Genomic DNA, 27317 nt, shown 5'->3' with positions numbered 1-27317 from the left:
CTCTAGGACTTTCTTGACTGAAGACTGTGCCAGCGTTCTTTAACAAGCTCTTCACCATGCAAATGAACAATGATGTCCCACACTGAAACATCTATTAAGTACATAAAACTGTTAAAGGGATTAACAGTGCTAGAGGCTGAAATGTAATCAGACAGGTGAAATAGCGATAAGATAAAATATTTGTGCATGAAATTGCAGTGATAATTTTTAATACTGTTGTGGTAACTGAGTTTAGAATACTTGTGAAATGATGTTAAACTCTTTAAAATATGTCTTTGTCTTTTGCAAGGTGTAGAAAATTAGAGACATACAAGATGGGATGTTATTTTATCTTACTTGATTTTGAAATATTTTCTGATTTTTAATAGATGTGATTGTATACAATTTGGGTGTCCTTCCCTCTACTGAAGTTGCTATAGAAAGATACATGTGATTTTTAATTATGGAAAATGAAGTTCAGCTGCCAAATTCTTGTTTGTTAAGTTTGTCATCATATAATGTGAAAACAGAGTATAGAATAGATAATGTGCAACATTGGGTTTTTCTGCTTTGACCCTGGAAATAGTGAGAAGAAAGATCTGTGGAAAAAAATACAGAGGTTTTGCTATATTCTGTTTTGAACATGAAACTGAGCTAATGAGTATTATGGGCCATTCATAAAAACATTCCTTAGTTTACTGAATGGATTTGTGATTGCTCTCGTCAGGGATGTGTGTGTGTGTGTGTGTGTGTGTGTGTGTGTGTGTGTTTATGGGTTTGCTTGTATTTATGTATGGATTTTAAATAAATAATTCTAGAAGTGTACCTTCACTTAGCCTGCAGGGGTTTGTAATGATTACATTATGCATATTGATTTCCAAATCCAAGTACATAATAAGCTAAGATTCATCTTTGAATGTATTGTCTATAGAATATTCATTCAAAACATAGTAATGTTTTCTGCATATTCTGTAATGTTTGTAAGAAATGGAAACCATTTTTGGTGTAGAATTATAATTTTGAAGATTCTGTTTGCACACATTTTTTACTTTGACTTTTTCTGCATTACCTAGCACCACCCAACAAACTGACACTTGCACTGTAGCTAATGTCCTTGTATTCACTATTATCCACTAACAAAAAATCATATGAACAGATTATGATCATGTTTGCGTTGACATCTCTATTTTTAATCTGTTTTTAAAAATTAAAATGACAGCTTTATCAAGTCTTTTTAGTATATTTTTAAACTAGTCAAATATATTAGAAATAATCTTAAAAACATTAGATATCAAATCAGTGTGATCCGTCACTTTTCTGGGGCCAGGAGATCCTATTAACACATCTTAGAGAAGAAATGTTTAAACAGGGATATAACCTATTATCCTGAATATTAGATGTGCATACATTCAAATGTATTTTAATGGAAACTTTTAATACTATAGAATTAAGAAATATACTTACAGAGAGACTAACTTCCTCAAAGATCTTAGGATACAATTTTATTTATTTTTTTAAGATTTTATTTATTTTTTTGTGAGAGCTAGAGGAAGAACACAAGAGGGGGCGGGGGGAGGACAGAGGGAGAAGCAGGCTCCCCGCTGAGCAGGGAGCCTGATACGGGACTCGATCCCAGGACCCTGGGATCATGACCTGAGCCAAAGGCAGGTGCTTAATCGACTGAGCCACCCAGGCACCTAGGATACAATTGTATTTTTAAGAAGAAATCTGCTTTGTGGGAAGTCAAAGGATTATAGAAGTAAGAGATTATAAAAAGAAAACCTTTAAGTAAGAAAATTATTTTTTTAATAATTTCAATATCATTCCTCTCACAGATGTCTGAAAAATCAATTTAGTGCCTTTTATACAAAAGATACCCCAAATATTAGATGGCTAGAGTTGGTCAGGAAATTATGGGGAAAATAATGACAAAAGAACACCAAATGTGTGTTTAAATTTTAGAATTATAGAATAAATTCTTTTCATACACATATGCAATTATCAAGAGGGAAAGATTGCAAGGAACTTTATTTTATAGGGCATGTGGGGCTTAAAGTGCAAAATCTGGAAGAATATTGACAGAAACAATGCTTGGGGTAACAAATGGAATTGGAAATAACTTTGGCATCAGCAGAAATAAGCTTTCAATATTCCTATCTGATGTCAAAATAACCTGTGTGGCTGATGCTTTCTTAAAAGCATGAGAGGGAAGTGGAGAACTAAAAACCGGACCCTGCTTTAATTAGGAGCAACCATCAAGAAGAGGCAGCTATTTAAAACGAAAAGTGAAGTGCATAATGTTACTTGTTTAAATATTACAGTATCATGAGGAAGTTTAAGCCAGATGACTGGTGCAGTTAATGTCCATAGGAAAATCTAAGACTTTCAAAGAAAAGCAGAAAACTACATCTGATCGATGTAGGCTTTGTATAAGGCTTATTGCCATTTGTTCTTAGTCTAAGGGAGAGAGCCTCCATATTTTTATTTCTTCTCTAAATTGATCTTTGACTCACTCTGTGCCAGCCTGTAAAGTTAATGCATTCTTTTTTTAAAAAAATTTCTTTATTTATCTTACTCTTGCAGAGTGACATTTCACTTTTTCATGTTTTAGCTAAATAAGCCACATAAGCAATTTAAAAAAAAAAAAAAAACCTCACTGAATTTTAAACAATTTTTTTTCCTTTGCTTTCTCTTTCAGGAAGTTGATGGCAATAAAGTTATGTCTTCATTTGCCCCACACAACTCATCTACCTCACCTCAGAAGGCAGAAGAAGGTGGGAGGCAGAGTGGTGAGTCCTTGTCGAGCACGGCCCTAGGAACTCCCGAACGGCGCAAAGGCAGCTTAGCTGATGTTGTTGACACCTTGAAGCAGAGGAAAATGGAAGAGCTCATCAAAAATGAGCCAGAAGGTAAAGGCTAGAAAAGGAAACAAAGTGCTTGCCATCTCCTGATTTTAATAGTCAGATTTTAACTTATAGTTGTTTTTTGACTTATAATCAAAGCTAAATTGGACAAAATGGAAACCTAATGCTATGAAGATGGATAGGTTTTTTGTTTTTTGTTTTTCAGAAACATTTCAATATGTCTGTCCCGATTTTTTAATCATTAATTTCTGTTGTGATGTCTTCCTCATTTTCACACATGGGTAAGTTGTGGTTGAGTAAAACTTAAAGATTCAAGAATAGAATGTGACAGTGGAGCCCAGAATAGGCACCACCTACGTCCCAAATATCTGCAGGTTAGTTGTTCATCTCCAGTTTTTGTCCCCAAGGCCATTTTACAACTTGATTAAATTGTATATAGCCTTATTTATACATGAATGCATATTATGCTACCTTAGTTCGGTCCATTTCTTGTATAGTCCAAAATTAATATGGTTAGGCCTATTCTATATTTAAAAATTATTGATTCTCTAATTCCGTTAGCCATGCTGAAGTTCCCATTTTGTTCAACTTCCAGGATGCCTTTCTTTTAAGATTTCATCTTCTAAATCTCTTCAGTAGTTACTGATAGTAGCCTATGGGTGATATGCACATGAAATACTGTTAAAATGAAAGCAAACGAACCATGAGAGACTATGGACTCCGAGAAACAAACTGAGGGCTTTAGAGGGGTGGGAGGTGGGGGGATGGGTTCACCCAGTGATGGGTATTAAGGAGGGCACGTACTGCATGGAGCACTGGGTGTTATATGCAAACAATGAATCATGGAACACTACATCAAAAACTAATGATGTAATGTATGGTGACTAACATAATAAAATTAAAAAAAAATGAAGGCAAAGAAACAGGGGCACCTGGGTGACTCAGTTGGTGAAGCATCTGCCTTTGGCTCAGGTCATGATCTCAGGGTCCTGGGATCCAGCCCTGCATAGGGCTCTTTGCTCAGCAGGGAGTCTGCTTCTCCCTCTCCGTCTCCCTCTGAGCTCTCTCTCTCTCTCTCTCTCAAATAAATAAATAAAAATCTTTAAAAAAGTAAATCAAGCAAACAAACAACTAATGCCCATTATAGAATTTATGCATAACTGATAGTCACCCTTTATGTTACAGATGTTTCCTACCTCCTACTTAAACCTGTATTCTTCCTAAGTTTGTATGCCACATTGCACATAAGAACATGCCTCCTATTTAAAAGTCAGATGGAGATTTAAAACAAACAAACAAACAATAGTGACATACACCAAAAATATACTGCATCTATGCTATGTAAGACTGGGTTGGGCTCATTTCTAGTCTGTTGTTAGGATACTAGCAGATTACGAGCATATATGGCACAAAATGTATGTTAACCAGTATATTTGGGAGTCATATGGTAATTAAATATTTCTAGGTCCCTACCAGATGCATAGCTGGGACATGGGTTTTACTTATAATTTATGTAATTCACATGATCTTACAGTTGGAAAGAATTTTAGAGATAATCCAGTCAGCCAAAGACTTTTGGCTTCCATCCACGTGGAGATAAAAATGGGGTTTTGAGGAGGACCTAGACAATTTTTTTAATGTGCTGGATTTTTTTCTTGATATTAAAAATACTATCTTCTTATTTAAGAATTGTTTAAAAAACCATAAAAATTGAAAGGAAAGTAAAAATTGCTTAAATTTGTAGCTTTCTGATATAACAGCTCTTAACCTTATGATGCATTTCTTTCTTGTCTTTAGTTTTACATATTCTGTTCATTTTGCATGATTAATTTTATGCTTTTAAAATTATTTTGTATCTTTTATATTATCACACGTTATCATTAACTAAAGTCCACAGTTTATTCATATTTCATTAGTCTTCCCCAAGTGTGCTTTTTCTGTTCTAGGATGCCATCAAGGATAACATGTTCCATTTAGTTGTCTGTCTCCTTGGTTTCCCTTTGGCTGTGACAGTTTCTCAGACTTTGTTTCTGATAACCTTGAAAGTTTTGAGGAATACTGTTCAGGTATATTGTAGAATGTCCCTCTATTGGTATTTATCTAGTGGTTTTCTCCTGACTAACGTGGGGTTATAGGTTTGGGGAGGAAGATCACGAGGTAAAGTACCTTTTTGTCACATCATATCAAGGGTACATATTTTCTATATGACTTATGAATTTGATGTTGACCTTGATCACCTGGCTGATACAGCGTTTGTCAGAGTACTCCACTGTAAAGTTAGTCCCTGCCCCGTTTCCATACCATAATCTTTGGAAGGAAGGTGCTATGTGCAACCCACGTTTAAGGAGTGGGGAGATATGTTCCCCCTCCTTTAGAGTAGAGTTTCTACATAATTTATTTGGAATTCTTCTGCATGGGAGATTTATCTCTTCTCCATCATTTATTAATTTATTCAATCATTTATTTATATCAGTATGGACAGCATGGATATTTTATACTTTGACTTATAATCCAATTCTACTTTATTTTGTTGCTCAAATTGCTTCAGCTTTGGCCACTGGAAGCTCTTTCTATTGACTTCTGTGTCATTTTTTTATTATTATTATGTTATGTTAGTCACCATACATTACATCATTAGTCTTTGATGTAGTGTTCCATGATTCATTGTTTGCGTATAACACCCAGTGCTCCCTTCAGTACGTGCCCTCTTTAATACCCATCACCAGGCTAACACATCCCCCCACCCCCCTCCCCTCTAGAACCCTCAGTTTGTTTCTCGGAGTCCATCGTCTCTCATGGTTCGTTTCCCCCTCCGATTCCCCCCCCTTCATTTTTCCCTTCCTACTATCTTCTTTTTTTTTTTTTTTAAACATATAATGTATTATTTGTTTCAGAGGTAAAGGTCTGTGATTCAACAGTCTTACACAATTCACAGCGCTCACCATAGCACGTACCGCAGTGATGGTCGGTAACTTTTCTTGAGCACTTCTTACTCTCTGGCACTGTAAGGTGCTGCAGACTCGTGTTGTGTATCTCATGCTCTGGTTTGAGAATCAGTCATTTCTCTAAGAAGCCCTGGTTCCTTTTATTGGAGAATGGTATTAGAAAGCTAGATTTGAGGGACGCCTGGGTGGCTCCATCAGTTAAGCGTCTGCCTTTGGCTCAGGTCATGATCCCAGGGTCCTGGGATCGAGTCCTGCATTGGGCTCCCTGCTCAGCAGGGAGTCTGCTTCTCCCTCTGCCCTCTCACCCTGCTTGTACTCTATCTCTCCCTCTGTCTCTGTCAAGTAAATAAATAAAATTTAAAAAAAAAAGAAAAGAAAGCCAGATCTGGATACAAGGTGTGCTCTTTGCTCGTAAGGCATTATTTATTTTAGGGCCTCTTACCTAACAAAACGAAGAAATATATGTGTGTACTAGCCTGTATACATACATATCTATAAATATTTCTATGTCTAGTTGTCTATATATTCAGCTAAACATGAGTTCTTACTACTGTCTGCAATTGTAATCTATTTCCGCATGGATCATTCCAGCCTCATTCCTTGTTGATGTGTATATTCCCACCCCACTATGAGTAACTTTGACCTGACCATCTGCCATCCATTTACTTATTCAATTCCAGTGTATATGTACAACAGTATCAGAATTCTTTTTTTTTTTCATGATGTTTTAGAAATGACTTTTATTCAGTGGGAAAATGTTCGTGGTCAAATGCTAAGAGAAAAGGCAGGACATAAAATTTTATATACAATAATATCTTTTTTTTATTATGTTATGTTAATCACCATACATTACATCATTAGTTTTTTTTTTTTAAAGATTTATTTATTTATTTATTTGAAAGAGAGAGAATGAGAGAGAGAGAGAGCACATGAGAGGGGGGAGGGTCAGAGGGAGAAGCAGACTCCCTGCTGAGCAAGGAGCCTGATGCGGGACTCGATCCCAGGACTCCAGGATCATGACCTGAGCCGAAGGCAGTCGCTTAACCAACTGAGCCACCCAGGCGCCCTACATCATTAGTTTTTGATGTAGTGTTCCATGATTCATTGTTTGCATATGCAAACAAGTATCAGAATTCTTAACTGATAATACCAGTTAAAGATAATATCTTTATCAATAGGGTATAGTACTTACATGCAGCTCTTTTTGCCTTATTTTTACAGATTCCATTCATTTCCAAAATTACTTAGGTAATTTTTCCTCCACCCTATTCTGTGAGGTTTTTCCATACATTTGTAATATGATGAAATTCTTTCTGTAGTTTTTCCCGGTACCTCTCAAATTATTCAGTTATCTTACAGAATCTTCTTACATCAAGATTCAAGCTTTATGTTGTACATTTCTACATGTTTTGACAAATGCACATTGCCACTTATCCACCACTGTGATATCATTCACAACAATTGTTTGATAACCTTAAAAATCCCCTGTGCTTCATTTATTCATCCCTCCCTCTTTCCCTAGAATTCCAGGCAATCGTTGACTTTCTACTATCTCTGTAGTTTTGCCTTTTCCAGATTGTCATATCATTGGAATCATACAGCATGTAGTCTTTCAAACTGGCTTCTTTAACATATCAATGTGCATTAAAGTTTCCTTCATGTCTGTTCATGGCTCATTTCTTTTTAGTACTGAATAAAGTATTCATTGTATGAAGGTATCACAGTTTATCCATTCACCTATCAAAGGACATCTTAGTTGTTTCAAGTTTTTGGTTATTAAGAATAAAGCTTTTATAAATATTTATGTGAAGGTTTTTGTGTAGACATAAGTTTCCAACTCAGCTGGGTAAATACCTAGGAGTGTGAATGTATGGTAAGATTATGCTTAGCTTTATGAAAAAAAAACAAAGCAAAACTGCCAAGCTGTCTTCCAAAGTGGCTGTGAGATTTTGCATTCCCAGCAGCAACGAACGTAAGTTCTTGTTGCTCCATATCCTCACAAGCATTTGATATTGTCAGTTTTTTGGATTTTATCCATTCAGATTGGTTTGTAGTGGCATTGTTGTTTTAATTTGTTGTTCCTGATGACATATAATGTGGAGCATCTTTTCATATGTGTCTTTGCCATTTGTATATCTTCTTTGTGTCTGTTTACATCGTTTGCTCATTTATTAATTGAGGGTTTTTTTAATTGTTGAGTTTTAAGAGTTTTTTGTGTATTTTGGATGCAAGTCCTTTATCAGGTATGTGTTTTGCAAATATTCTCTTTCAAGTTGTGGCTTGTATTTTTTTTTTAACATTTTCTTTTGCAGAGCATGTTTTAATTTTAATAAAGTCCAACTTACCTCTTTTCTTGCTTTGATCATACTTTTGATGTTGTAGCTAAACATACATTGCCTAGCCCAATGCCATTTAGATTTTCTCTGCTGTTATTTTCTAGAAGTTGTGTAGTTTTGCATTTTACAATTTAGACGCTATGATCTGTTTTGAGTTAATTTTTGTAAAAGGTTTAAGTTCTGTAAAAGGTTTAAGTTCTAAAAAGGTTTAAGATTAAGTTCTAATTTGTGTTTTTGTAGATAGATGTCCAGTTGTTCTAGCACCATTTATTGAAAAGACTATCATATTTCCATTGAATTTCCTTTGTTCCTTCAACAAAGATTAGTTGACTATATCTGTGTGGGTCTATTTCTGTCCTCTGTATTCCGGTCCACTGATCAATTTGTCTGTTCTTTTTCCAACACCTTGCTGTCTTAATTGCTATCACTTGAAAGTTGGGTAGTGTCAATCCTCCCACTTTGTTCTTTTACTTCAGTATTATGTTGGTTACCCTGGCTCTTTTGCCTTTCCCTGTAGACTTCAGGATTAATCTTGATATCTACACAATTACATCCTGGGAAGTTGGGAAGAACTGACATCTTAACAGTATTCAGTCTTTCTATCCATGAACACAAAATATTTCTCTATTTATTAAGATTTTCTTTGATTTCTTTTGAGTTTCATAGTTTTCTGCGTATAGATCCTGTACATATTTTGTTACATTTATGCACAGTGTTTTCATTATATTATGTTTTATTAAAATGATGTATTTATTTGTTTATTTGAGAGAGAGAGAGAGAGAGAGAGCATGGTGGGGAGGGGCAGAGGGAGAGGGAGCAAGAGTCTTAAGCAGAATCTGCACTGAGCATGGAACCTGACTTGGGGCTCGATCTCACGAACCTAGATCACAACCTGAGCTGAAACCAAGAGTGCACCACCCAGGCGCCCCTCATTATATTGTATTTTTAATTTCAAATTCCAATTGTTCATTGCTGGTATAAAGGGAGACAATTGGCCTTTGCATATTAACCTTGTATCCTGTGACCTTGTTCTACTTGGTTATTATCTCCAGGAGTTTTTGTGTATTGTTTACATTTTCTGTATAGACAATCCTATTATCTGTGAATGAAGATAGTTTTATTTCTTCATTCCCAAGATATATACTTTTTATTTCCTTTTCTTCTCTTATTGCATTAGCTGGCTTCTCCAGTACAGTGTTGAATAAGAAAGTGGTAAAACGGGACATCTTTGCCTTGTTCTTGATTGTAAGGAGAAAGCTTCAAGTTATCATCATTAAATATATTAGCTGTAGGGTTTATGTAGATGTTCTTTATCAAGTTGAGGAAATTCCCTTCTATTTCTAGTTTGCTGAGAGTTTTCACCATGAATAGCTGTTAAAATTTGTCAAAAGTTTTCATCTATTGATATGATGTACTCTTCTAAGTTTTTATTTTAAATTCCAGTTAGTTGACATATGGTGTAATATTAGTTTCAAGTGTACAATATAGTGATTCTACACTTCCATACAATTACCCAGTGCTCATCACAGCAAGTGCACTCCTTCATCCCTATCACCTATTTAATCCATCCCCGACCCACCTCTGCTCTGGTAACCATCAGTTTATTCTTTATAGTTAAGAGTCTGTTTCTTCGTTTGCCTCTATTTTTTTTCCCTTTACTCATTTGTTTTGTTTCTCAAATTCTACATATGAGTGAAATCATATGGCATTTGTCTTTCTCTGACTGACTTATTTTGCTTAGCATAATACTCTCTAGCTCCTTTAGTGTGCTCATATGATGAGATTTTTGAATGATGAAAACAACCTTGCAAACTGGGTAAATTCCACTTAGCTGTGGTTTATAATATATATAATACTGAATTCAATTTGCCAGTACTTCATTGAGGATTGTAGCATCCATGTTCTTGAGAGATATTGTTCTATAGTTGCTTTTTTAAAATGCAATGTCTTTATCTGATTTTTCCAGTAAGATAATGCTGGATTCATAGAATGAGTTGGGAAGTGTTTCCCTCACATGTTATTGTTTAATTTTTGTTGGAGATGTGTTTGTGGTCCAGATCTAAGGTCTAGGAAGAACTACCACTGTAGTGCTACATATTGGATTACAAAGTAGTTTGGGTTTCTTTTTTTTGGGGGGGGGTACCTTTAGATGATGTTCTCCAGGGAAATTTGGTATATGACTTGGTATTTCTCCAGTGTGTCATGTTGGCTTCCAAGTAGTTGCACAGACTCTAAATTTGGAGGTACATGACAGGACAGCTCCAAATGAATAACTCCCAGAAGGAAAGAAGACAGTAGGCAGTGCCTCCCATTTAGACGTATTGGGACTTAGGAGAAAAGTATATCTAGCAACAGGTACACAAGCAGAAGAGCAGACAGAGATAGAGCATCCACAGCAGGAAGAGATGACATGAAGAAACATCACTATTAAATGTGGACATTATACTGTTTTCATTATTTTATTTCCCACAACTTTTTTTGTACTTTGCCTCCTATGGATATATTAAAAGCTCAGCTCAAGAGTGACTTGCTAGTGAATAATATAAAGACATTGAGAAAATACAGAGATAGTCTTGATGGAAGACAGGAATATAAATTGAACATGGCTAACATGTAAAAGCCTGAGTTGCAGAAAGATACTTTATATACAAACAGAACCACTAAGATGCATTTATGTTTATGTACACAAGATTCCTAGACATGTGCTTCGAGTACACAGAAATGTAAATATGCTCACTTTTATTGATAAAGAAATTTGCCATGGCAAGAATGTTTATTTAATGACTGCAACAATTGAGAGATATGTCAAGCAGCAATTTATGTATTTCAATAAAGTGATGTTCTTAAGAAAAAATATAGAAAAGCAGAAAATCGTATCATAGGAAAGCAATAGAATGTTGACAATAGTTTATTAAACTGCAAAGAGGAGAAAAAATGGGGAAATACATCCAGGCAGGTGTGTAAAAGTCCCAACAGTAAGTAGAAAGTTACATTGGCTTTAAATACTCCATTAATCATAGGGTATGGTTGGGCATGAGAATGGCATCTAAGCATTAGGACAATGACACTGTATATAGTACAAAAAATGATCATAGCTCTGTGATGTACTATAGCATCAAAAGAATAAAATAGGAATAAAATTTAACAAAAGAACTGCAGAACTTATACTCAAAAACTACAAAACATGGTAACAGCTTTGTGATGAGAACAGCAATATGGGGATGAGGCGACCAGAGATAGGGTGAATGGAACTAAATGTTAAGCTCACAAATATATGCCACAGAAAAATCCTTTCTTCCCCCAAGCTATTTTTCCCATTGTTTTTCAAAGGCCATTAAAATGAACAGCAGGTTGTAATGAAAATTTCATTAAGCCCCAGCTAAATCATTATGAGGGTGCCATATTCATGCCTTTGCTTCCTCTCATTGAGGGGGGAAAGCAGATTTCAGTAGAAAATCTTTATTATTTCCGACCTTATCCCTGCCAACAGCAAACTAACAAAAATTCAGAAGTTAGAAGAGAATGGTGTGTCATACAAAAGGAGGCCACCGAGGTGAAATGGTTAGAAAGAAAATTAGATTTGCTTATGAGTTGAAGAAAAAAATGGCTCTCTTTTATTCCAGCTAGCTTAGTTTTTCAAGCAATTAAGATATTTCAAAAGTTATAAATAGGAGAAAAATATATTAATGCATTTTCGTTTGTATCTTTTTCCACCATCAGAATTGTTGCCTATCGTTATTCAAAAAAGTCTGGCATGAAAGATTCATTTGTCCAGTGTCTCTTAACCGACATGGAATGCCAAACTTCATAGTAAATTCACAGCTCAAAATATCTGCCCTATGCAATGTAGGTACATTATACTTGGTAATACCTAAGCTCTATCAGTTAGTCTTTAACTATCAGCGGTTAAGAATAACAACGAGGTTTAATATTATAGTATGGGACACGAATGCCTGCATCAGAACATTGATTAAATAATGGTGTATTGGTGGGGGAAATGTAACATATATTAAGTGCATATCATGTGTTAACTATAGTGTTACATAATTTATATGAAACACTTCATTTAATCTCTACATAAACCTTATAGCCAAGGCTGCTATGTATAGCTGTCCCAATTTCAGGAAGTGCCACTTACATGAACTAAATATTCTTATTCTTATCATCTCCATTTTCAGATGAGAAAACATGATTAAATATGTCACAGTGTGACTGTCAGGGTCATTATTCAAACTGAAGTCAACCTAAACTATAATCCATGCTGTTAACCACTAGTTACACTGTTTCTTCCAATTAGGAATTTTGCCAGTAATAGTTTAATGTTACTCTTTAGCCCATATGTGCCTAAATTCCTTTGAAATATGAAACAATAAAGTAGTACTTAATAATTATCTGCCAAAGTAAGTTCCTGATGCCTCAGTGGTGATCAAATTTCCAGAAAGTTTTAATTGAAAATCAGCTCAGTTTGAACTGTTTTGAGTTTAAAGTGCTAAAAAAAAAAAAAAATGCCTTGGAGAGTATCTTCATAAAAACTTGTTTTAGGTTTTATTACGTCTGGGAGCAAAATAGTTGTCGAATAATAGAAATTCGGAATTGGAATGAAATGTAGACATATTTTAGGATATGTCTACCCTCATTTTTTAGAGAGAAAGAGACAGAGAGACAGAGAGAGAGCGAGCAAGCCTGAGACTGATGGAGGCAGAGATGTGCCTGAGATCCCACAGCAGTCGGTGTTAAAGCCAAATGAGAATCCAGTCCACATCTTACAGGCACAGGTTCCTTTGTTTTCTTGTTCAGTTGCAACATACATTCAGACATTCTTTTTTCTCCTTTTCTTGGTCTTTTAGAAATAAAGTCACTACCTTAGTTTCGAAGAGTATTTCACTCTTCCTTAAGTTTGATCCAATCTAAGGCGACCAGATTATCTTAATTTACCTAATAAAGCCAAGATAGATAGGTATCCACAAAAGCCCTGAGTTCCCAAGTTCCAGTAGCTAGGGATGATCTACAAATATAGATCAGCATTTAGGTTTATTGGGTCAGACTCAGACCTTAACTTGATTTTCATTCAAATTTTGGGTCATTGACAGCACAGGTGAGAATAATTTTACCTTGATGAGACTTTAAATACCTCAGTTAGAATTCTTTTAGATACAAATATTATAGCAGGCCTCTTATTTTAACTTTTCTATATTAACATCAATGCTGTGTGCAGCATCTCTTTGCAATGGCCATTTCAACTTATAGGGAAATTTACATCTGTTCCTTCTAGAAACACAACAAACAAAACTGACTTTTTCTCGATTCCCATCACCTCTGTGTGTAGTTCTGTTCCTCTTCTCTCCAAGTCTCAGTTGTTAGAAAGAGTACTCACTGTTTTAATTTTGTCATCTTTTTAAGTACTGTTATTTGCTTCCATTGTGACCCTTACTCTGCTGCAATATAATTGTCCATGTATTTGTCAGTTCATCCCCTACATTAAACTCTTTAAAGGTGAGGGTAGTGCACATAGTAAATATTCAAAATATTTGTTGAAAGGATGCTTTTACTTCCTGAGCGTTGCCCCATGGCTGTCTTGGGGATGGGAGAGCAAAGACCTTAACAAAGATAGGACTCTTCTGCCAGATATTGTGTGAGCTACTTCATTTAATCCTCAAAAACTCTGAGGTTAACATCAGGCTTAGTAACTTTATTTTTTATTTTTTTTTGAGAGAGAGAGAGAGAGGGAGGGAGAGGAGGGGAGGAGGGGCAGAGGGAGAGGAAAAGAGAATCTTAGGCTCCACTCCTGGCATGGAGCCCGACATGGGGCTCGATCCCAGGACTCTGAGATCATGACCTGAACCGAAATCAAGAATCAGACGCTTAACCTCCTAAGCCACCCAGGAGCCCCCCAGAAGCTCAGTACCTTGCTTATGTTCTTATTATGTGGAGGAACTAGAATTGGAACAAAATTACTGTCCTCCACCAAACTACTTGGCCCTGAATATAAGACCATATATAATCTGACTCAACCCCTTTTTTCCTTTGTTGTTGTTTTCAGCACTTTTCTAAGGTACATGTTCTTATGCTATCTTACCAAACTGCATGCGGTTCTCTCAACACTGTATTTTTAATACTACTCTATTTTTTCATATGTGGTTTCTTCTGCCTAGCGTGTCATTCCCTGTCTTAGCTACCCAGTGTGTTTTATTCACCTTTAAGACTCAATACCTTCTCTGAACACTTTTGTCAGAATTTGGCTTAGTCTACACTGTTAGCATTAAGTCACACCTATATTAGTTCTTACCTCATTATCACTATTGTTTACTTCCCTCCTGTCTTCCACAAGAGTATGTGAATGAAGGTCCTTAGTTTAATTACCTGTGCCTGTCTGTTTCTTAATAATGGGCTTGATGCATAATAGGTGATTGTTTATCTTAACTGTGTAGGACAGTAAACTACTAATTGACATGTTGTAGCCTTTGCTAACTAACACTCCCCTAAAAATTGAGGGGCTTTTTGGCTTCATTTGTCTTTTTCCTCCGGTTTTAACATTCTCTTTTCTTCATATCCTACTCAGACTCTTCTTTGACCTCCCTGTCTATTTATCTCATCATCCTGTCTTCTCCAAACTTCTCCTCATTATTTAATCTTTGAGATCATTACTTTCCGTTCTTTTGGTGACTTAGAGGTTAAAGTTTTGTCTTATGTCACAAAACTAGATATTTTAAAATCCAGGATAGAAAACTAAGATACACACAGAATGAAAACTCTATATTCACATTAATCTTTTAAATGGCTCTAATGTTTCACATTTCTCTAAGGAAATATGTTGGCGTTATTTATGCATTAGTGGCCATAGACAATAATTCTCCCCCACTCCTGTAGGCAAAGTGAAAAGTGAATTGGATGGATCTATGAATAATTTTCCAAAATTCAAAGCTAAAACTGGTTCTTTAACAGTGTGTCAGCACAACGGAGACCAACACCTTTTCTAAGTTTATAGAATTGGCATGGGAGCGAGAGTTCTTATTTCTTATGATAGGCTCAAGATGGGGGCAGCTTAATTTTGCATCTTCTGTTCCACAACCCTATTTCCCCCTCCCCACATATAGTTCATATTAGAGGGCTTTGGTGAAAGAAAAATGACTGATTCCTTTCAACACCTTCCCTGGTCCCTCCAGTCTTCCAAGAACTTTAGCATGTTACCTCAAGGGTAGAATTTCCAAACCCAGGAATCAGGATGCATTTTTAAAATTTTAAATAAGAATTTCTTGCATAAAACTGAACATCTACCTTATTATTTTAATTGTAAAAAACATTATATTTTCTTGCCTTTAAGTTGCTATAATGACTGTGTTAATGTAACGTGTATCTGCCTTCAGTTGGCAATGCTGACTGCCCTACTTTCATCAGAGGGTTGTTGAAGGAAACAAATGAGGTAATGCACATGAAAGTACTTCATGAATTATAACCGACTTGGAATTGTACCAGTTATTGTCATTATCACATCTTGTCTGGTTAGAAACATTAGTTACTTTAGGCATGCTGGAAACATTATATAGTTTCCAGTGTTGCTTTCCCAGGATGCTTTTATGTACTGAAAAAATAGGATTCAGACCTGCAAAATTCTGGAAATTTAGGATATGTAGTTGACAACAAAAACAGCAAACCCAACCTTCATAAAAATCCTGGGAGAGGTAGTTGCTTTGATTTTATTTATATAAATTTCCCTAAATAAAATGTGGGTAGGCCATTTTCTACCTCGAGAATTACTGTTCAAAAAGAAAGGAAGATTTTTCTAAATTGATATGGATGAAGTTGCAAACTGTGACCAACATGAAACTAGGAGAGGCATTTTAACATGGCATTTGCAGACTTGTCTTATTTCTACAATAAACGTGAATGTGTGCTGAAGACAGATTCTAAGTGAGGACTCCCTTGGCCAAAGTTTCATAATTTTCTAAGATTTTCGCTTTCTTTTATGTGGTTTATTTATTCTTCCTTTCCTCCCCCTTTATGCTTTTTTCTTTTCATTCCTTTTGTGTGTGCATGTGTGCGTGTGTGTAGTCCTCCTTTCAGATCCCACATATGCTTGGTTTTATTTAGCATCTTATTTGTCAGTGTTCTTCCTTCTTAGAGTGTGACGCCCACACCTCCAAAATTGTTGTGCCGTGATGAGTGTACTCTTTGTGTGTAAGGAACTGCATTTATTTGTGAAATTTCATTTCTACTAGAACTAGACTTTGTCATTATTTACACAACTGGAGCTTCTTTTTTCTGAACTTCAGAAAATCTTTGCTCACGATTTATAAGACCCTAAAGGCACAACCTATTACCAAAATCACCCAGTGTTACTTTACATGAAGCAGTTCATTGCTTTTAGTACAGACCTCACAAAAAGAGTTTTCTTCTTGTGAGAACTAATCAGAAACAATGGGATGGGTTGGAAAAAGTATATATTGTGACATACTTCAAGCCTTTACTCTCAGAGTCATCTGTAGACTATAGACCATCAGTGGGTGAAGGAGATACTGAAATTTTCATTCTCATTTTCTCTGTGTTGCTGTCTCTCTCTCCAGGAGACGCAATGGGAAAGATTGTTTCCTTGGGTGGAGAAACTTAAGTGGGTATCACCCTGACACTGTGCAATGCAGTGCAAATTCTCAGTGGCAAATACAAAACAAAACGATACAAAACAAAACAAAACAAAAAAACAAATGACCTTTCATTTAACTCCATTTGTAGCATTTGCAGGATTGGGTTGGACAGCTTTTAAGTCTGTAAATAAGATGCTTATAAAACAAAAAGTATATGTAAATTGTTGGTCATGAATTATCCTCTCTTAAAACTTTAAAATATGTATGGATATTGTTTTGTAATGTATCGTTTTGATATTTGCATCAGTCACACCTATTGAAAATAATTTACTTTCGTTGATTGCCCCCTCTGTGACAGTTATGCTCTTTTTTCCACCAGAAATAATTATGTTAATGCCCTTTTAACTTTTATTACAAATATGTTGATATATAGAACCCTTAGATCCTCTGAATGGTATAAGGCTTTCCCCCTGTTTTAACACTTATTTGAGGGGTCTGAAAGTAGATATTACAAGCAGTATGCTTTCATCTGTGTTGTGCTACCGCATTGCGTGTAATCATTCTATGGAAAAGACAGGCCCCTGGCACATGATATTTGGCCTTGTGAACATCCCTACAGGCACTGCATGTTTGATATTTGAGTTTACATTATAAATCGCAATGCCGGTTCTTACAATTTAAATGTCTGTTGTTGAGCAGCCCCTTTAGAAATTAAATGGAAGCATATTACATTAACAGACAAGTTGAAATAGAAATTCGGAATTGCCTCCTAATTTTACCAACTTTTTAATTACTATTTTTTCCTGAGGAAATTATGGAGATTGACTTCCCTAAATTCACAATTCCAAAGCAAATTGGGCAAAGAAGAGGACACTTTGAAATTCGCTCTTGTTTTAAAACCACATTTGATGAGGTGGGAAAAATAAAAAGTGAGCGGATCCGGGAAAAAGCTTAAAGATACTTTAATTGGCAGAGGTTTGAGTTGCTTTTGTTTAGTTACTCACTGTCCTTTTGACAAAGTACATGTTGAAGAGGCTTTGTAAGTGCTGTTCTACTGAAGGACAAACAAGGGTACTTTTCAGTTGAGCCCTTTTAAGTTTTGTTCCTCACACTCCCGCTGCTGTTGGAGGCTACTCCTAATGCATTGTGGCTGTGTGTTCATCGCTGCAGTCTGTCACTGGAAAATGTCTCTCTTCTTGTTGAGCAAGCTAGAGTCTCACCTCCAGGCACCCTTTTCAAAGGCCCCGCTGTATGGAAATCGACACTCATGAAACAATGATAAAGAAAAGAGTTTATTTTTTAAAGGTCAGGACAAGAAGACGCCCTCGAATGCCACAGAGCCTATTTCTTCAGGAATAAGTGTTTTAACTTTAGCACAGTTAGCCAAGTTTGAAGCCTTGTAAGTTTTCAACACTAAAGTGAAACTTGTTCACTGTCCTCTCCTATTCAAGTGGTATCCGTCATAGCGGTTTATCTTGATAGTTTTGATTTCATTAAGTGTTCTAAGAAATTAATTTATACTTTCTTGTGAGACCTTCTGACTTGGATCGTAAATAAAGGCTCAGGGCCCCTTTGGGGTCTTCTTTCTCTAAAGCAGTGGGTCCCTGAGCTGAGATCCAGGAACGTCTGTACAAGAAACCAATTTGGCCAAGAAAACTTCTGTTTTTCTTTTTAACTAGAACTTGTACATTTGTTAGTATTTTGAAATGATACTTAATATTATGTCCTTAGTGTTCATCTTTCTGAGAACAATCAAGCCAGCATTGTTTTTTCAGGTGTCTGTTTGTCTGTGAATATAAGGGTTCTATTTGATTCCTGCTCATAGGTGAATTTGTCTACTGAGGACTCTATAAATAATCCATTCCAACATCTCTTTGCCCAAATGTTTTTAATATTTTCTAAACCTTTCAGATAAATATGGTAGCCCTGTTTTTCTTGACCTTAACTAAAACTGTCAGTTCCAGACTTTCAGTTTTAATACATAGATCACTTAAAAAAGACCTATTGACCCAGGCTGTACATTTAGAAATAAACATTAGCGGAATGTGCCAGCCCTCCTTGTTGCTTATGTGCCACAGCTTTTGGAGATATCATTTATTCAAGAGGAAAGAGCCAGCCACCTGTTTCTGAGCCCTCTTTTCCCTCACATTAAAGGTTCAGGCCCTTGCTGAATAGTAACACTCTAATCTGGGGAACAGACACAGCATTTTTCTGAAACTGATTTCTCAGACTAGGCTAGCTGGAGGATTTTCTGTATTTGCCCATGTATGTGTTTTTCACTCAGCTACCCTTGAGGCACTTGTCACAACTGTGCATATTAAAATTAATCAGACCTCCTAGGCCTGTGTGGCTGTGTGTTTAACATGAAGAAGTGGATATCAAGCAAATGCCCTAATTAAATAGGCCTGCTTGGTTTTGTTCTAGTGGATGCTTGGTCTTTTTTTTTAATAGGAGTTGCTTACAGGGAAGGCACGGACAGCACTAGAGTTAGTGGAGAGCTCACTCAGAGTTTCCTTTGCCACCTGCTCCCAGAGTTCTGAGACCTCAAGGACTCCCAGTGTGCCTTCCTTAACTACCCTTCGTGTTGAGGACAAGTATGGCCAAGATGGTGAGGGAGCAGTGAGGCGAGGGCAAACCAGAATGAGCATATGACCTGGACATTTGGATTGATTAAGACAGTCCATCTTACATGATGATAAACTTTGGATACCAGATTGTGCTCTCTGCTCCCATTTTGGGATGATGAACTTTTGACGACTGAGGGGAAGATCATATGTGAAATTCAGAATGAATACCCTTTCTTTTCTGTCCTGAATTTGAAAGCCAACTTTTATTCCTCTGTCTTTCCAATTAACTATTTCTGAGGTCATCTACATATCATGTAAAAATCACTTATGAGGCAATAAATTAAGTTATATATATTACATATTAAAGTTTATACAAAAAGTTCATCTCTATTCTGATAGTTTTTGCACTTAGCCTGTTCTCATTTATGCTAGACTTTTCCCTTAGCTCTAGGGAAGACCGTCATGGGACATTTGGAAGCAAACTTTTATGAAGAGTAAGCTCAAAACACTGGAATGTCTCAGGCTGACCTAACACTAGCTTTTTTGTTTGTGTATTTAATGTCGTAAGTGAGGTAAACTCTAACACCCTGATCACTGAGTTTGGATTTTAGTCACAATTCATGTGTATTATTTTGATTTCTTTTTGTATTTTAGAAAATAGAAACAGACAAATTAATTCAGAATCTCTCCATTTGATATATATAGATATAGATATAGATATAGATATAGATATAGATATATATACACATACGTGGAGGGGGGAGAGCAAATGAATAAAGCCAACACTGGAAACAATTTGAAAAATAAAGTAATAAAAAACTCACAAATGTTAAAGAACTTGGAGTTATAGTTTCATAAATTTCCAAATAACCATGGCAAGTTATTGGGTAAAAGATTTCCCTGGCAGGACACAGTCTGTAAAATTGATTTGTTCCTTCTCGAATGGAAAGGATTGGACAACTCCAAAAATCTAACTATTGTTTTTCAACTTTTCTTCCTTTCCTCCTATTGTGTCTGGGAAGTAAAAGGATCCATCCATTAACCTATACACTCTCTTTGTTCATGTGGGCGTACAATTCACATGTAGAGAAGTGTATCACGGTGCCAGGCAACTGTCTGGTACCTGACAGCATCATAGAAACCCCTCCTCTGCTCACTTAGGTTGCTCCTGGTTATTTATTAACACAATGCAGACTGTTCAGTGTGGGTGTGTGTGAAATAGAAAGAAAAATAAAGGCCCTGAACAAGTAAATACATCTTTCATCATTTCTTTTGTTTGGTGTGTTTACTGTGTGCTTTTCTTGGTCAATAGAAGTTGTTTGACAGTTCTGCAAAAGGGTGAGAAACCTTTTCTTGAACTTTATCTTTTTGCTTTGTCTCTGTAGAACAAGTTTCTATTTGTCATTCTCTTTTTATTGCAACATGTCTATGTAAAATGGTTTTTTTTGAAGATTGTTATTGCTGTTAATATGACAAGTACAGGTGATTATGAAACATGATAGACAGCTTTATCTGCTTTGTTTGAAATGGGCAGTTAAGGGACTAGAATTCTAAGATAGTTTTCATTTCTAAACTTTTTAATTAGAAGTAGAATATGAGATATTATACAAATCACCTTTATTACCTCCTTCTAAGAAACATGCCATTTGTTCTTAGGCCTTATGTAAGCTTTGCTGAAATATCGAGCCTTGATTTAATTTGTATTTAAGTTCTCTCCTCCCTGCATATTAATATAATATCAATGTAGAGCTCATTGCATGGTATAATTACTGAAGAGATGGGTAGCTGGGAAAGCACACGATAATTGAGCAGTCTGTTTATTATAACAGGACAGTGCTCCTATGCTGTATTTAGGGTGTTAATAGATAAGAATTGATTTGCTATTTCAAGATGAATTAAATCTCTGTTGCTTAGGCCTTTCTCTTCTGAGAAGTTATGCTTTGTTGTAGAAATTTGCCTGAAAGCTTTCTATACCGTTGTGTGACATTAGTCATGTGGAAGACCGGGGAGCAGAAAGCCATATAAATGAGCAAAACACATCCTCCTCCCTTTGGAGTTTTGTTGTCTTTCTCTGTTTTTGGTGTTTCTTCCCCCCCCCTAATGTTTTTGCTTCAGCCCTTCCTCCAGCACTCTAATATGTCCCACCAGTGTCAAGAGGCCATGTGTCAGTGAAGAAAAGCACTAAACAGGAGGTCACAATGTTGAGAGCAGCTCAGTATAAATAGGACAGGTCAGTTCTCAGTCTTTATAGGCTGTAGCCCTCCAAATGCCAGGGAGAGAAACATCCACGAGCGACGTAAAAGGGAGGGGAATTAGACGTGTTTGCTCACGGTTTACCTCCTCCATACTTCAGTTTAGCTATTCTTGTTCTGCACTATGGGAGGACAGCCTTTCCTCCATTCACTTCGTGGGACTCATTAGGAGCAAACCAACCGAACTGAAGAGAAGTTGAAGTTGAGCATTTTTAGCACATCTTTTTCAGTGAAGGAATAGTGTAACTAGGGGTTAATGAAAAATATTAATTAAGTAAAAAAGCATTGTAAACCTTGGAGTCCTTATTTTTTATTGCCAGGATTTTTCCCTTTGTTTTCTAAGTTTAAAATATTCAAATTAAAAACATTTGCAGGTTTTGAAGTATATTGCATTCAATAGAGAAATATACAATACTTCCTTTAGAAATGGTTTATAAATTCCAAACAATATGAAACCATCCGAAATATTGTCTAATGATTGTTTTTGAAGATTTAGAATTCAAGGAATTAAATCTCTATCTCTGTTTTGTTTTTTTTTAAATTTTTTATTATATGTTAATGTTCACATACATAACACAATATCTTGCCAACTGCTAGATCTCAAAAATTTCCCTAGAAGGAAATGAACGCATGTGCGCACGCGCACACACACACACAAACACACAAACTAGATATAATAAATTACTGTTACATTTTAGGAACATTTCTCTCACTCTTAATCTCTAAACTAAAAATGTTGACCTAGAACAATTTTTGACAAAATGAAAATACACAGACAAGGAGGATCTCAGTACAGAACAGAACTCCCCATTCTGTTCTGTATTTTATTTGTTCATTACCTTTGGACTCCTGTTAACATCTGTATAAAATCTCTCTTGATGCCCAACATGGAGTCAATGCCTCCTTTCTCTGTAACACCTTTGTTTTGTGTTCGTTCACCTATCCACTCATTCTCTCATTCTGACAGAAAACATTATGGAGTTCCTATTATATGCAAGTTATTTTATAAGTGTCAATGAGAAGACAGAAATCAATGATACAGTTTCTGTCCTTAAGTTGCTCATGGCCTTTTGGGGGTGATAAACCATGCGTCTTCATGGTGAAAGGAGCTGTGAGTAAGGAGGTACGGGAGGCTCTGTCAGTAGAGGGGAGGGTCCTTCAGTGCATATATTTATCCTCTAAAATGAGTTATTATTTACATGTTGTTATACATATCTCTTTTGTTTACGTCATCTATGGAGGTCATGTGGCTATTATGGCTGCTCTGGCAAGTTCGCTTTAAGTGCTTGTGCAGAAAGCACTTAAAATATTCATTGAGTCTGTCTTTCATAGGTTTTTATAATGTAGTTTAATTTCTTATCCCATCTTGTCTGGGTATCTTCAAGTTATTGATTTCTGCCTAGCCACACCTTTCTGAGAAAAATATACAGCTCTGAAGAAAATATTCTAATTGCTTTCTCCCAAGTTCTCCAGTAAATAAGGCTAGACATATAATGTATTACTTCCCCTTTATCCATCTTTATCTTTACTCACTAAAATAGTAGAGGATATTATCCTTGAACTCTTGGTTTAGTACCAGCAGAATGATGTTTGGAAAGGTGAGCCAAAATCATGGTGACAATGATGATGATGATGATGATGATGATAATTATTGGTACTTAACCTAATACTTACTCAAAGAGCTGAAATACACTTGCCAAGTTCTTGATTCATGTTTCATCCATTATGAAAAATGTAAATGCTTAGCCCAAAGTCATTAAAACTCATTAAGAGGTTGTTTGCTCTATAGTTATAACTTCAAATTTAAACAAAACTGATTAAAGTCTAACACATACAAGTATATAACCAGGTACATATAGAGCAAAGTATTAATACATTTATTCTGACATGCTCACAGGTCATGCTGGCAATTAATAAAATGCAGTGCATATATTTGTTTAAGTTCCTTGGGCAAGGAGAAGAGACAATGGTGGAACAGCCTCAGGGGTATGGAAGCAGACTTATTTAATTTCTTCTCGGGAGTGGAAAAAGAACCTCAGCTCGCATGTATTGTGGTACTTGTGTCATCCTATATATTTTACTGGGTCTCCCAGAGACCGTTATTAAAGTGGGTGGGTAGTCAGCCTGCAGCTGCGGTGAGCTCACTTCCTGTCTAACTCCCCAACCTCGTTTCTCATTTCCTACCATTCCCTGCCTTGCTCTTTATGACTTCTGCTTTAGCAATGCTGAGTTGCCTGTAGCTTTTCACAGCCACCATGCTTTTCTTTGCTCATGATGTCTGGTTGCAGTGCCTTTCACCTTACTTTGCACCTGGATGATAGCCCTTCATCTTAATATTTGGTGTAGGATCCACCCCATTAGGAATTTTCTGCCCCCATCATCCCTCCCTTAAGAAATGCGTTGTCTTTGTGTCTCTTCTCTATTACATTTTGACCTCCTAGAGCAGTGGTCCACAAACTATGGCCTGTAGGCCAAATCTAGGCTCCTGCCTAGTTTTGTATGACCTGTGAGCTAAGAATAGCTTTTTTTTTTTATTTTCCATTTTTGAATTGTTGGTGAAAAAAAACAAAAGAATTTTTTTTTTTTGCTTTAAAATATTTTATTGGAATCCTTTTAATAAAACCAAATACTTGTTTGTGATAAAGAAGTCAACGTGTTCTAAATGATATTTAAGTATCTCAAAATTTCTAAGCAGTTTTTTTCCCTCCGGTAAGTTGATGGCTGCTCACACAGGTTAATGCAGGACAGACACATATAAGTTCCTAGCATGTGCCCAGCATCAGATAGGAGACATCCTTTGCATCTGCAAAACCCACAGTAGCCAGGGAGAAAGGATGGGGCTCTTCACTTCTCATCACAGCCTGTAGATGGAAGTGGCAGGAGCCATTACGTAGGCATCCCAGACATCTCTACAGCACTTCTCCAAGGGGGTGAATTCCAAACTTTAGCCCTTCAGGAACTAAATTAGTGCCTAATCTGTGAAAGGGCATTGCCCCAGCTAGGCTTCCAGAATAATCATGCTATAAAGATGAAAACAGGACAACCAATGAGAAAGACAAGCAAAGATCAGGCCCTTCTGTTGGCCCCTTCTCAGAGACCCAAGTATCCAGTTCTCCAAATGAGAACATTTTATGATACATGAACATTTTATGAAATTGGAATTTGTGTCTATAAATGAAGTTTCATTAGAACACAGACATGCTCATTCATTTATATATTGAGGTAGTGTCCTGTAATATAATGTACTTTAGCATTACAGTGGTAGAATTGATTAGTATTGCCCACAAAAGCCTAAAATATTTGCTCTCTGGCCCTTTACAGATAAAGTCTGCCAAGTGTTGTCCTAGAGGGCAGGAACAGAGTCTCAGTCGCCCCTTTATCCAAAGTTTCTAGTGCAGTGATTCCTAATTGAGTGAACTTATTAAATGACTGAATAAGCTATCTCTAACCTGAAGCAAGACATCCACCCTAGGGTTTCTAGCTTTCTTCCTAAAGGAAGTTTAATAGAGGAAATACTGAATTGTGAAGACCTGTGTACTAGTTTTGCTCAAAACATTATCTGTATAATCTTGCACAAGTGCTTCAGTTTTCTTTATTTAAAAAAATAAGATTATTACATTAAAAGGCTTTCATAGTTCTTTCCAGGTATAAAATTCTAGAGATATTTTATGAATGTTTTTGTTAAGTCAGTATGCACAAAGGACAAAAACAGAATTGGAGAGCTTTTTATTAAGAAATATGGTCAAAAAAGAAGAAGAGTGAACTTTTACAGATCTATTATACACCAAGTTTATTACTGGTTTGATTAGGTGTTCTGCAGTAAACCAAATAAAAATAAAGTTTATTGTTGGTATACACTATGAATCTCTAGTATTAATTCGTTGGGAGTAGAAGATAAGATCTTTTGTTGTAAGATTTGTGGCTTATAATTTATCTACATTGCTTTGCAATAATTTCATCTAAATAATGAAAAGCAGACACTTTTAATGTTAGTTTTTGCTAGAATCTTGAATTATCCTGTGTTTATGTCTCTTTTTTTATCAAAATTTTCTCTTATATGAACCTGCCCCCCAGAGGTATTGCAAGCTACATCAAGGGCAATGTTGATAATCAACCTACCTACCTAATTTTAATAGAGATGCCAGTCATAGTCTTGGGCATTTGTAAAGGTAAAAATATCACAACATAATTTACACACTCATTGGATGAAGACCCTTTTGCAATTTATACCTATCTCTAACCCATTTAAAAAAGGCAATCAAAAAGGCAAACAAAATTATACTTTTGTTTTAAAATAATCTTGCTTTAATAACAATATTCTTGAGTAAAATCAATTATCATGAAAACCTATAAAAGTAGTACAGATAAAAGAACTAAAATGGAAGATAATTTAAAAGTGTTTTTTAAATAGATAATTACAAATTTTTCTACCATTTGTATATACAGCATTAAAATGCAGCATTGAAATTTAAAAGAATATGTTCTGCACTGTTTGTTAAAAAGCCTAATGGGTTATGTGGAATGCCCATAATATCATGGCTTCCAGATTAATCTTTTCCAGTTTTTACACATGTAGGACTTACATCTTAGAAGTTGATGAGTAGTAGGAAAAATGTGTCCAATAATTTAAAAGCTGCTAAAGGAAGTGGAAAAAATGTGAACATCCAAGAAGAATTTCATAAAAAAATATTTTCTAGAAGCTGTGTGTCAACTTTTATGAAATAACCTCAAGAAGTAACTTAATGAATAGATAATCTTACATAGTCTCCTCATTTCTAGTGTTAGGATCCACGTGCTTTGTTGTATAATCTTTTCCATTGTCTTCTGTCCGGGCTTCATCCCAGGACCCTGGGATCATGACCTGATCCCAAGGCAGACGCTTAATGACTGAGCCACCCAGGCGCCCCCTCTAGGACTCTCTTATCTTGAAGGCCTGCAACACTTCAGTATGGGACATCTCTTTGTGACAGTTTCTTCTAAACTCACTTGCTTCAGGGTTTGCTGTGTGGTCTATCTTTAATCAAGTTAGCGACCATCAAGTATGTGAAGGGCAATTCCAGAGAAACAATTCCAGTGAGTTTGGAAGATACTATACCTAAAAAGTTTTTAATTCCACAGGGAATATATGTTAGGGGAAACCAGGGTTATTGCTACTATTTCTAGTTTTTTCATTCTGTTTTTCACTCACTAAATATTTGCCAGGCACCTATTTCTCTATTTGGAATTCTGGATGCCATTAAAACCTACCTGAAACACATCTATGAATAAGTATTCTTTTAATTTATAAAAATACAAAATATTTTAACATTTTATATTCCCATTTAGATTATTTCATCTGAAAATCCATTATTACCTAAATGTCAAGATTCACTTTGTGATTTTAAGGGAAAAATATTGCCTTTATTTTGCTGCATTTGATACAATTATAGCCTAATTTAATGTCAAAATATCAATAGCATTATTTTATTTGTTAAAAAGTATAAACTTATTTCAATATAAATAATTTAGAAAGTATCTCTCAAATTACATCCTAACATATAAGGAGATTATTTTACTGATTGTTAAAAAATATAGACACATACTTTCCAGAACTCAGAAATTACTGACTTCCTGAAGAAAATTCAAGTATGCATGTTTTTTTCTTCCGTAGCAAAATGGTACGTGGATGAAGAATGGCAGTTTAAAAACATGTAGTTGTGTCTTACACAAAATAAGTAAGCATTTACTTGCTGAAGATTGGTTTCTACCTGTGATGATTACAGAACAAGATGTACTTTTATTAAAACACATTTGAA

At 35.8% G+C, this 27317-nt stretch overlaps 1 protein-coding gene across 17 annotated transcripts in view; it reads left to right on the top strand.

Annotated features, from left to right (window-relative positions):
* The window catches only part of SOX5 (SRY-box transcription factor 5), a 1002891-nt gene that overhangs the window by 702758 nt on the left and 272816 nt on the right, over nucleotides 1-27317 (top strand). For all 17 annotated transcript variants that reach the window (XM_032432676.1, XM_032432674.1, XM_032432680.1 and 14 more), the window contains one exon: nucleotides 2678-2888. In XM_032432676.1, coding sequence (XP_032288567.1) covers nucleotides 2678-2888 — 211 coding nt within the window. The remainder of the gene's footprint in view (nucleotides 1-2677; nucleotides 2889-27317) is intronic.

The sequence above is a fragment of the Phoca vitulina genome, unplaced genomic scaffold, assembly GCF_004348235.1.
Source record: "Phoca vitulina isolate PV1807 unplaced genomic scaffold, GSC_HSeal_1.0 scaffold49, whole genome shotgun sequence".
NCBI classification, from domain to species: Eukaryota; Metazoa; Chordata; class Mammalia; order Carnivora; family Phocidae; genus Phoca; species Phoca vitulina.
This window is presented reverse-complemented; position numbering and strand designations above follow the sequence as displayed.